General features: G+C 32.7%; 1 protein-coding gene across 1 annotated transcript; it reads left to right on the forward strand.

Annotated features, from left to right (window-relative positions):
* The first annotated feature begins 8,378 nt into the window (after nucleotides 1-8,378).
* On the forward strand, nucleotides 8,379-9,645 carry LOC142628749 (uncharacterized). Its single transcript, XM_075802790.1, has 3 exons — nucleotides 8,379-8,615; nucleotides 8,785-9,198; nucleotides 9,250-9,645. Exons 1-3 carry the CDS (start codon nucleotides 8,379-8,381, stop codon nucleotides 9,643-9,645), a joined length of 1,047 nt encoding a protein of 348 aa, XP_075658905.1.
* Nucleotides 9,646-12,091: the final 2,446 nt, after the last annotated feature.

The following is a 12,091-nucleotide window of genomic DNA, read 5'->3' on the forward strand; positions in this document are numbered from 1 at the left end:
GTTGTGGATGTGGATGTGGAGGAGTGCGTGAAGAGCTTGAAGTTGTGGCGGCTAGGGCTTGTTGTTCCCTCTCTCCCCTTCTCTGTCTCGTGGCGGGGTGTTTTTTTTTTTTTAAGCCGTGGTTGGGTGTTTACAATTGGTAGAATTTTTTTTTTTTAATTTGGTAAATAATGTTTCTCACGTGTAATTTATAGTTTGTAATTTTTTAATTAAAAATATGCCACATCATTAAAACAAAATGCCAAGTCGTTGTTCCGTTAGCCACATAAGTAACACCATTAATGACAGTTAGTAAAAGGACTTATATTGCTCATTTTAAAAACTTGAGGGACTAATTGCGTACATAGGATAAACTTGAGAGACCAATATTGTAGGTTCACCTAAAATTATTACTTACAGGCCCAAGTTAGAGTTGAAACGGTTAAAATATTGTAAAATTATTGAAAATCTAGTCAAAAGACTTAGCCAATTTTAGAAAAGTGTAATAAGGCTTGATTATGGTTTAACTGACATTAAATCATAATCAAACGACGTTAGATTGGACCAAGTGTTGTTGGAGTATCTAATGACAAACTTTAATTTAATATGGTTGGAGCACATGAATTTCACACAAGAAATACTAAAATCATATTTTTTAAACCAAAAATTATTGTGTGAGATCGTGCTCCCAACCCGTTTGAATTGATTGGTTTGGGCTAAACCCATGTAAATGGGTGGGTTCACATTGGTATTTCCAAAAATAATAGTTCGACTGATTACATTTTCCCCTTAGATTAAGGTTTTACAATTGAGTTGCCACTTTTTTTTAATTATTGGAGAAAATAAGAAACCATAATTGAGAAATTCATAATTTTATTGATTTTGAGAATGAATGTACATTGATTAAAGAAAATTACATGGTTTTGGTCCTAGATACAATTTAAGATAAAATACATGGTTTTGCTTCCTAGTTACAATCTAGAGATCGAAAATTACATGGATAAGTATTTGATCTACTAACTCTTGATCTAAGCTCAAAGAATATGTTATAAGATGGAAAAGTGTTAGGCACACACCTTGCCCAATGAAATTGGCCTTCTAGACTATAGTGGCCAACATTCATGTCACATCATCCATTCAATCAACATGTTATCAATCAATTGCATGTTTATTGCTTTAATTTAAATTGACATGCTGCTTGCTTGAATTTAAATGTGTATGCATGTGAAAAACCCTAATTTCATTTATTCATCATCACATTTGGATTAAAAAAATAACTTCTAGTGAATGTGTGTGAATGGTGATATCCTGAATTCAAGATTTTGAGAATATTATGAAATTAACATGTTTTCAAATTTTGGATAGGAATTTAAGATCAAAGCTAGTGTCATGCATAAACATATGATAAACAAACAAGAACATGTGAACAACACATATGAACAGGCAAGAATATCGAACATTCGATCATATTCAAAGAATATAAATAATCAACTAGTATGCTTTAATCTTAAATTAATATCTTAGAAAAATGAAAAACAAGCTAGGGAAAGAGATTATACCTGAATGCAAGATCCAAACGACTAGAGAAGAGGCTTTTTATGTAGGTCCTAAGAGTGGAGTAGAGAAGAAGACTATAAGAGGGCGAGTGATGCTCACTAAATATCTTAAGTCTTAGGAAGACAAATATATGATAAGACTGATTCTACTTCACTAGAACTCAAGAGGTGGAGAAGAAAGGATGTTTTCGTCTGCATTAGAATGGAGGAGAAGGGTTTATTTAGTAGTGATTGAGAAAATATGAATGGAAGGGTATTCAATGAAGGTTGACAAAGGATAAGAGAAATCATGAACCTAGACCCTATTTCAAAGCTTATCTAAGATAAAGCACATGGCTTTGTTTTCTAGATACAATTTAGAAATTGAAAATTACATGGATAAACATTGATTTATCAACCCTTAATCTAAGCTTAGAGGTTATGTTACAAGATGGGAAGGTGATAGGCACCCATCTTGCCCGGTGAAACTAGTCTTCTAAACTATGGTGGCTAACATTCATATTATATCATCTAATATGTCAATCAATTTGCATGTTGAATTTAACGTGTGTGCAACTTTACCATAAAATGTAGTCCTAGCCAATCAAATTATGACACGTTATTAATCTTAAATTGATTATAATTATAACCAATTGGAATCAATTGTTCATAATCACATATGGTCAAACTCAATTTGTGATAGTGCATCTTAGCCATTAAAACTTGATTTGATAATAATTTTCAATTTGATGGTCCGATTATGGCTTATGACCAATTGATTTGATCATTTCAACATCAAAATTATTTTGATGAAACGAAATTAAGGATTTAGTGGCCAAAATTATGATGCCCATTTTCAATATGAAATTGCCTTTTTACCCTCCATATGAGGTTGAATCCAGGTTGCAAAATAAGATGTCAATATACCATTGAAGTAAAAATGAGTTCCAACAAAAAGTTGATCTTGGTCAATGTTTTTCATGTACTCAATATTAAGAAAAATCTTGTATTTGCCAATTTGTTATGTAACAGTGGTGTAAAAGCTGTACTTGAAGTAGACAAATTAATCTTGTCCAAGAATGAGATATTTGTTGGCAATGGATATGCTTCTGATGGCATGTACAAACTAAGTATTATTGATGAAGATGTTTCTAGTTGTACTTATATTGTTGATTTTTTTTATTTGTGGCATGCTAGACTAGGGCATTTATATTTCAAATACTTGATGTTTATGTCAAAGAATTGTATAATTTCATATAAACATGATGATGAAAAGAAATGTGAAATTTGTATTCGAGCAAAGATGACAAAGAAACCTTTTTTAAAGTCAAATAGAAACTCTAATGTGCTTAAACTTGTACATTCAAATGTATGTGAATTGAGTGGTATATTAACTAGGGGAGGTAAAAGACACTTCATTACATTCATTGATGATTTCTCTAAATTTGCATATATGTATTTGATGAGAAATAAAGATAAATCATTTGACATGTTCAAACATTATAAAATTGAAGTAGAAAATCAAAAGGATTTAAAAGTAAAGATCTTATGAAGTGATAGAGGTGGTGAATATTTTCCAAATGATTTTTTTGCATTTTGTGAGGAATATGGCATAATACACCAAAGTTCAGTCCTTTATACACCCCAACAAAATAGTTTGGCTGAAAGAAAAAATAAAACTCTTGCAAACATGGTAAATGCCATGATCTTAAGTGCAAAGCTCTCATTTAATTTGGGAGAGAGGCATTGCCCATTGCATGTCATGTGCACAATAAAGTACTTTCCAAAAAGATTAAAGTATCTCCATATGAGTTATGGAATGGAAGAAAATCAAATCTCGATTATATTAAAGTGTGGGGGTGTTTAACCCAAAAAGAACAAAGTTAGGATCAAGAGCTATGAAGTGTATGTTTGTGGGTTATGTTGAAAATTCAAAGGCATATAGATTATTAGACTTAAGCTATAATACAATGGTGGAATCAAAAGACGTTGAATTTATTGAGGATAAATTCAGTAAAGATTTCATGGATGCCTTGATACCCACTCAAACACAAGAAGATAACTCTAATCCTAATAACTCTAATCCCAACCAGTGAAAAAATAAAGAGTCAAAGAGTAAGAAAAGAAAAGGACTTTGGCCAGATTTCATTTCTTATCAAGCTCAGGTGTACATTGTTGAAGGTGACAAGTGGTCCTAAATAAAATACTCATAATGTTTAATACAAAAGATGATCCTAAAACATTTGACGAAGCTATGGCTTCTAGAGATTTAGCCTTTTGAAAAGAAGTTGTGAATGATGAGATGGACTCAATATTATCTAATAATACTTGGGTCCCAGTGGATCTACCTACTGGTTCAAAACCAATTGGTTGTAAATGGGTATTTAAAAGAAAATTCAATACTGATGGGTCAATTCAAGCCTTTAAAGCAAGGTTGGTGGCAAAAGACTTTAAACAAAGGGAAGGAATAGACTACTTCTGTGTTTAAAATGAAAGATTTAAATGAAGTTGATACTATTTTAGGAATTAAAATTAAAGGACATAGTGAAGGTTTTGCACTATGTCATTCTCATTATGTTGAGAAAGTGCTTCAAAGATTTGAACATCTTAATATAAAGGAAGCAAATACACCTTATGATAAAAAGCATAAAATTGGGCGAAAATACTCGAAGAGGAATACCACAGCTCGAGTATGCTAATGCAGATAGCATGATGTATGCTATACATTGCACAAGACCAGACATATCTTTTGCAATGGGGAAATTTTCTAGATTTACAAGTAATTCAAGTGTGGATCATTGGAAAGAAACTGATAGAGTTCTTGGTTATTTAAAGAAAAATATAAGATTGAGACTCTTTTATTCCAAATTTCCAACTATGTTGGAAGGTTATTTGGATGCTAGTTGGATTACAAGTGTAAGTGATAATAGGTCCACATCTGGTTAGATATTCACTCTTAGTGGAGGTGCTATCTCTTGGGCATCAAAGAAACAAACGTGTATTTCTCACTCCATCATGGAATCAGAATTTATAGCCTTAGCGGCAACAAGCAAAGAAGCGAAATGGCTAAGAAATATGTTATTAAACATAGAATTGTGGCCACAACCAATATCAATAATTTCAGCGTACTGTGATAGTGAAGCCACCTTGAGTAGAGTATACAGTAAAATGTATAATGGAAAGTCTAGAGATATAGGTCTAAGACACCATTACATAAGACAATTAATTGAAGCTAATACCATATCAATTGTCTATGTAAGGTCAAATAATAATTTGGTAGACTCTTTTACCAAAACAATGTCTCGAGATTTGGTTAGGGTAACATTCATTGGAATGAGACTAAAATCCTTCCTTTAAAAGAATCACCAATAGTGGGAACTCAATCTCGAATTGATTTAATCTAAAAGGTTTAAAAGGTAACAACAAGCTATTGATATGTGGTAAGTAAGAGTACAAAATTTATGTCTCATTCAAGATGGATTAGTGCAGACTGTTACGATAAAATAGAGAATGAGTTTTTTAATTATTAATAGAGTTCATAAAGTATAAATGTCTGCGCAATAGGGACGTAAGAAGAAACTTTACATTTGTGGGTATAGAAGTGGTGCCACTCCTAGCAAGAATAAAAGAGTTTTCTCTTGTATATGTTCATTAAACCAAGAAGAGCACAAGACCATAATAGTGTTAACAATATAATAGTGGATTTCTAAATGTGTTGTAGATATTCCCATGTGTGTATTGTTTCTGATTTCAACACATAAGAGTTTTGGTTTAGCACCAAGCCACCATAAACTCTGTTGAAGTCTTGAGGCAATTACACTATAAGGAGGTTTATGTTGAAAGACACCTTCTTTTATGTATGAAAAAAACATCAATCAAGTGAGACATATATTATTACAACCTAGTGGGGGATTGTTGTAGATATAGGTATATACAAGGTTAGGTTGTAATGATAATATGTAGGTTTGGAGCGTATATCATTTGTGTTAAATGATATGGTAAAATTCAAAGTTTAGGATTCTCGACCGCTCAACAATACTGTTTTGATCAATTGATATTTTGAAGGAAGCTTCTGTCTACTCGATTGTTGTCTTGACCAATCGAGATTTTCTTGACTGCATCTCAACACCAGTTCAACCGGTTGAGATTGCTTGAACAGTTTTTTTTTCTATAGATTTTTTTGGTAGTTGTTTTGAGTTTTGAAAAGGTTTGTACCTAGTGGACGTTTTCTAAAATATTGTAACTCTCCATTGGTGCCTTTTTATGGGTTATAAACCTATGAGTATAAATAGTGGTTAATATTCACTTGATAATTATTCTTTTCTCTCCGAAAATCAGTTTCTAAGAAACATAAGAAATTTTGTAGGTTTTCTCCAAAATTGCTATTTGTAAAACCCAACAACTTGGTTATATCCTAGGACAAGTTTGTGATAACCATTTAGCAACAATAGTGTGGAGGCAAATATTGTCTAAGGATAATAATTTTATGCCTCTAAGTTATCTATTTATCTTTTGTGTTCACTTAGTTCTTTCTTGAATACTTTGTGTATTATCAATAACAATAGTGAGAGACACAACCCATGTAGATGACCTAAACGATTGATGCAACCGTTGAAGCTGAGATGACCCAAATAAAACCCCAACTCTAATTGAATTTTGATTTGAGATGATCCAAATGAAACCCGAATCCAAACTAGTAAACCCTTGAATCTTCGGTCTAGAGGGAAAGCGATAGGGTGAAGAGAAAAATGGGTAAAGGAATAGAGTGCTAGAGTGATAGGTTAAGTGGCATAGGGAGAGAAAGAGAGATCGGCAGTTGGAAGAGAAAGAGAGAGCAATTGGTTTATAAGAGAGAGAGAGAGAGAGAGAGAGAGAGAGAGAGAGAGAGACTGAAGAGAGGGGAGATATTTTTAATTAAAATAATATATTTGGCTTTTACCCACACAACTACAATAATTCTTAAATTTAAGAAGTTACTATTCACAGTTGCTAAAAACATTTAGCAATAAGTACCTAGGTAAAGGTCAATTTAAGCATGTGTGATTGTAAAATAGAAATTTGGGGGATTTTACGGCCCCCAACTCTAATTATCTAAGCTTTACACCACCCTTAAAAACACTCAGTAACAACTTGTAATAGTCACGTGGTGAGGTTAACTTGTAATGGGTTACATTTGTTTTTGACTGATTATTTCTTGCCAAGCTGAATTAAGAAATTATATCTACATCACTAGGAAATGTTCTTGAACGTAGAGAGTAATATAATAGGACAAAGTTTAGCTACAAAATTGATTATAACTTAAGGCTGTAACCTTACTCGGTATCCTTTTATTTGAGGTGAATTTTGACAAATCCACCTTTAGATCACATCTTTTTTTTATAACCCCCATGCTTGTAAAAAAATTTAAAAATTAAAAATCAATAACTATGTCATCAATAAATTGTTTAAATTTATTCAGGTATCATTCCCCCGAATTTTAATCATACACACATTGTCCTTATTCCTAAATGTAAAGAGCCAAAATATGTGACTGATTTTAGGCCCATTAGTCTTTGTAATATGGTTTATAAAATTGCATCAAAAGCCATCACTAATAGATTGAAAAAGGTTCTTTCTTCTATTATTAGTGATACCCATAGTGCATTTGTGCATGGTAGGTTAATCACTGATAATGTTCTCGTGGCCTATGAAATGATGCATCATATTAGTCAAAAGAAAAGTGGAAAAGTGGGTGATTTGGCTTTAAAACTTGATATGAGTAAGGCATATGATCGGGTAGAGTGGATATGGTTGGAAAAAATTATGCATAAGTTGGGTTTTGATGATAAATGGTGTGCTTTGATTATGAAATGTGTTACTACTATTCTATGAAAATTAATGGTAAGCCTAAAGGGCACATTGTTCCAAGTAGGGAAATTCGGCAAGGTGATCCACTATTCCCATATCTTTTCTTATTATGTGCGGAAGGACTTTCTGCTCTTATTAACAAAGAGGTGGTGAATGGAAGTTTGGGGGGGAAGGGGGGTTGTAGTTTGTCGTAGGGGTCCTAAAATATCCCATCTGGTCTTCGCTGATGATAGTGTGATTTTTTATAGAGCTTCTTTCAAGGAGTGTGATGCTCTTCAGAGGGTGTTGAGGGTGTATAAGTGTGCTTTGGGACAGCAGTTAAATCATGCTAAAACATCCTTGTTTTTTAGTAGTAATACTCCTATGGAAACTCAAGAAATCATCAAAGCTAGGTTTAGGGCCCAAGTAATTAAGCATCATGAAAAATATCTTGGCTTGCCATCATTGGTGGGAAGGAATAAGAAAAACACTTTCAATTCTATTAAGGATAAATTAAGTAAGAAGCTTGCTGGTTGGAAAGAGAAATTATTGTCTAAGGCGGGAAAAGAAGTGTTGATAAAAGCTGTGGTACAAGCAATTCCAATGTACACCATGAGTGTTTTCAAATTGCCTAATTCTTTATGTGAGGATTTGACGAGTATGATTCGCAATTTCTAGTGGGGACAAAGAAATGAAGAGAGGAAGTTAGCTTGGTTGAGTTGGGAAAAATTATATACTCCGAAGTCTTGTGGTGGAATGGGTTTTAAAAGGCCGAAAGAGTTCAATATGGCTTTATTGGCAAAGCAAGGATGGAGACTTCAACAAGGACATGACACTTTGGTGCATAAAGTATTGAAGGCAAAGTATTTCCCTACATGCGATTTTTCATAGGCTGTTTTGGGTAATAATCCATCATTTACTTGGCGGAGTATTATGTTTGCTCAACCCCTTGTTAAATATGGCTTAAGGTGGAGAGTTAGAAATGGTAAGAAAATTAAGATTTGGAGTGATAGATAGTTGCCTAAGCCTTCTACATTTATGGTTTCATCTCCCACGTTGTTTATGCCAGAAGATATGAAGGTTGGAGAATTGATTAACAAGGAAGAGGCTTCATGGAAGACTGATGCCGTGGATGCTCTATTTTTGCCGTTTGAATCAGAGGCTATAAAAGCAATTCCCATAAGTTCCAATCTGCCAGAAGATAAGTTGATTTGGGCTTGGAGCACTAATGGATTTTTTTTCAGTAAAAAGTGCATACTGGATAGCATCTCAGATGTCATCTTTCTCATCCACGGTCTCAAGCTCTGATGGCAGCCAAGAAAGGAGTTTTTGGAAACGTTTATGGTAGATTAATGTGCCCCATAAAATCAGGCACTTCGCTTGGAGGGCTTGTCAAGACATACTCCCTTTGAAAACTAACCTTGTTAAAAGAAATGTTTTGCAGGTTGATACATGTGATGGATGCAGCGAAGAGGCAGAGAGTTCAATCCATTTCTTTTGGAAATGTTCCCGCACGAAAGAGCTATGGTCTTCATCAAAACTAGTTTTTCCTAGCGTGATGGACCAGCTACATTCTTTTAAGGAGTTGTTGTGGTGTCTAATGATGGATGAGAAGATTTCCCCAGAAAACATTGAGCTGCTACTGACTTGTGCGTGGGCTGTGTGGGGTAATAGGAATGATGTTCATCATGGCGGAAAGCGAAAAGATGGAAGAACGCTGATTCAATGGGCTGTGCAATATTTGGAGAAGTACCGGGCTACTGTGGAGTTATTACCAAATGCTCAGGAATCAAATCAGCTTGTTCAAAGATGGATTCCACCACCTATTTTGGTTTTTAAATTCAATGTTGATGGTGCCGTATTTGCAAAGCTGAATTCTGTGGGAGTAGGAGTCATAGTGCGGGACTAGACTGGGCAGTCTGTAGCAGCTATACGTAGAAAATTACATGCACCATTGGGGCTTCTTGAAGTGGAAGCGAAGGTTGTTGAAGTTGGTCTACAATTCGCAAAGCAGCTTGGGATTACAGATTTCATAATTGAGGGAGACTCACTAATCGTCTCTAAAGCATTGAATCAATCTTCCTCAGTTCCAATGTCGATAGATGCAGTGATTATGGGCATTGGTGAAGCTTCTTTGGAATTCCATAATGTTGTTTTTTCTCATGTTAAGCGAAATGCAAATACCTTTGCGCATTTGTTAGCAAAGTATGCCAAGGGCACTGATCATCAGTGTATGTGGTTGGAGAATTGTTCTAATTTCTTAGAATTAGCAGTTCTTCATAATGTAAACACTATTGTTGTTTGATTAATATCATGTTGTGTGATTTTCTATTAAAAAAAATGTTTAAATTGCAAGTTTTTGTAGTTTAAAATTATGCATAAAATATAAGCCTATAGATCATATAATAAATAATATCCGACTGACACAAAATTTGACATGTATATTAAAAGAGTAAAAAACATGCAATTCAACAATTTGATTTTCAAAATATATAGTAATTTTTATTTTATTGGGTAAGATTGTAACCTAAGGTTATAACCAATTTCGTAACTAAATTTTTTTCGATAAAATATTAGAAATTTAAACTTTCCAAAGCATTTGCTTATTAGGAAGATGGATGAATTTTCTTAAAGAGTAAAGTGGAAGGTGTTTTTATTACTTTCTGGAAAGAAATAATTTAGACTTTCGGCAGAAGTCAACAAAAATATTTAAGACAAGGATTGCCACGTACGTTGGGATTAATGGATTAGTTTAAGAAAAGAGAGATTAATACATACAATATTAGATTTGGATTTGGAATCCATGACACTTGGGTGAGATGATTGCCTCCTACCTCTTTTTCCCATTGCAGCATGTGTTGAGAATCCACTCCCATAATCGTCCCATTCTTTCCAACTCAACAACAAGTATAAAAGCATCTCTCACCTTTTCTAATTATTACTTTCAAAATATCTCTCTCTCTCTCTCTCTCTCTCTCTCTCAATATTATACTCTTAAAAGAAGATACAAAAACCTTAAATGGAAAAAAAAGAAAAAGAAAAAAGAAACCTGAATATCTATCTTTATAGAAAAAAGTTATGCCGAAGAGGATTACTTAACGCATATAACAACATGCAAGTTTTACATCTAAATGTAGTATCATTTATGTATTTCGTGTATTTAAATGTATTATATATGCCCAAGTGTCATATTTCAACATCAAATTATTTGCTTAAGATTTGTTGTCACAAGTTTTACAATCTTAAGATTCGTAATAACAAGTTTTACAATAGTTCCAAATCAGTTGGAGATAATGCCGTCATTAGATATTTGAAAATAAATAAATAAATAAATAAATATATATATATATATATATATATATATATATATATATATATACAAGTTGCGGTTGTGATATTTACGGTTAGTGGGTAGGGTAGTACGAGTTGTATTATTGGTTCTGAAAGAAGTCATTTTTAATTTCTAATAGAATTATTGATTGATATCAATTATCAATTATTAATCAATGGGTAAATGGGTTTTTTTTTTTTTTTCTGTTCATGTAAATTCATGGTGAGTTGTTTTTGAAAATTTAGAGAGGTTGGCATACCATGATACAGGAATTATAATATGTGGACAAAAGATTTTGAATCAAGCTGAAAACTCGCCAGTAAATATTGGTCAGGCGCAGAATCAAGATAAAATGCAATTAGGCCATCAATGCTGTTTACAAAAATTTGTTTATTATTAAAGATTTCTTTTTTTCTCCTCATTACATTCAGAATTAGGTTGGGTGAGAAGACTTGTTAAAAAGTAAATGACCAAGTGCGGGGTTTCCCTGGATTTATAAACATAAGGCCTAATTAGAGAATTGAATCATCTAGGTTTGATTCAAAGTCTAAAGGGAGAATTTGATGAAGAATTATAATAGATGGAACACATTGATACAGTTATTTTAAGGACAAGCTGTATAAATATAACAATAATTTTTAAAAAAAATTCTAAAGATTAGTTTAGTCGTAATTTAGATTCTTTATAATTGTTTGTAAAGTCCAGATCAATGTAGTATATACTTGATGCGGGACCAATACATACTCACATACACAGACTCAAATACTTTTCAATCAATGCGAGACATTACAAATCGCATATATGGATTATTCACAATTCAAAATGGTTAAAATAATGGACCTCTAATTTCTGATTTAAATTAAATTTATTCTGTTTTCCTCATTTCAAGCAATTCAAATTCACCAAATGGCAATGCTTCAGCAAAAATAATAAATAAATATTCACCTAATAAGTAACGACAATGACTATCAAAATATTAAAAAGAAGAAAAATACATCCAAGTTTGTTTGCAAGTTGCAACTTTAGCAATATACCAGAAGAACAAATTTCATAACTTTTTACAATTACCGAGTTGCTAAAATATAATTAGTGGCAATATTTTTGTTATCTGAGACAATTACTATAATCATTTTATGACACCAATTATAAACCGTCATATTAGTAGGAATGAAATTTATTGTTAAATTCTCTTGTAAAGAATGAAGAACATATGAGAATTAAGACAAAATTTGCTTAACAGTACTTTTTAAGAAAAAAACTTGGTGAATAGCATATGTTTGAAGTTTTTTAATTAGTTAGACTGTTTTTGTAAGTCGAATTTGACAAACTCGAGTTTGAACTAGAAGTCAAGTTTGGCAAACTAGACTTCTTTTGTGTATTGCTTTCCTAAAATTTTTCTAAAAACATACTATCCGCCAAA

Source organism: Castanea sativa, chromosome 3 (assembly GCF_040712315.1).
Source record: "Castanea sativa cultivar Marrone di Chiusa Pesio chromosome 3, ASM4071231v1".
Classification (NCBI taxonomy): domain Eukaryota; kingdom Viridiplantae; phylum Streptophyta; class Magnoliopsida; order Fagales; family Fagaceae; genus Castanea; species Castanea sativa.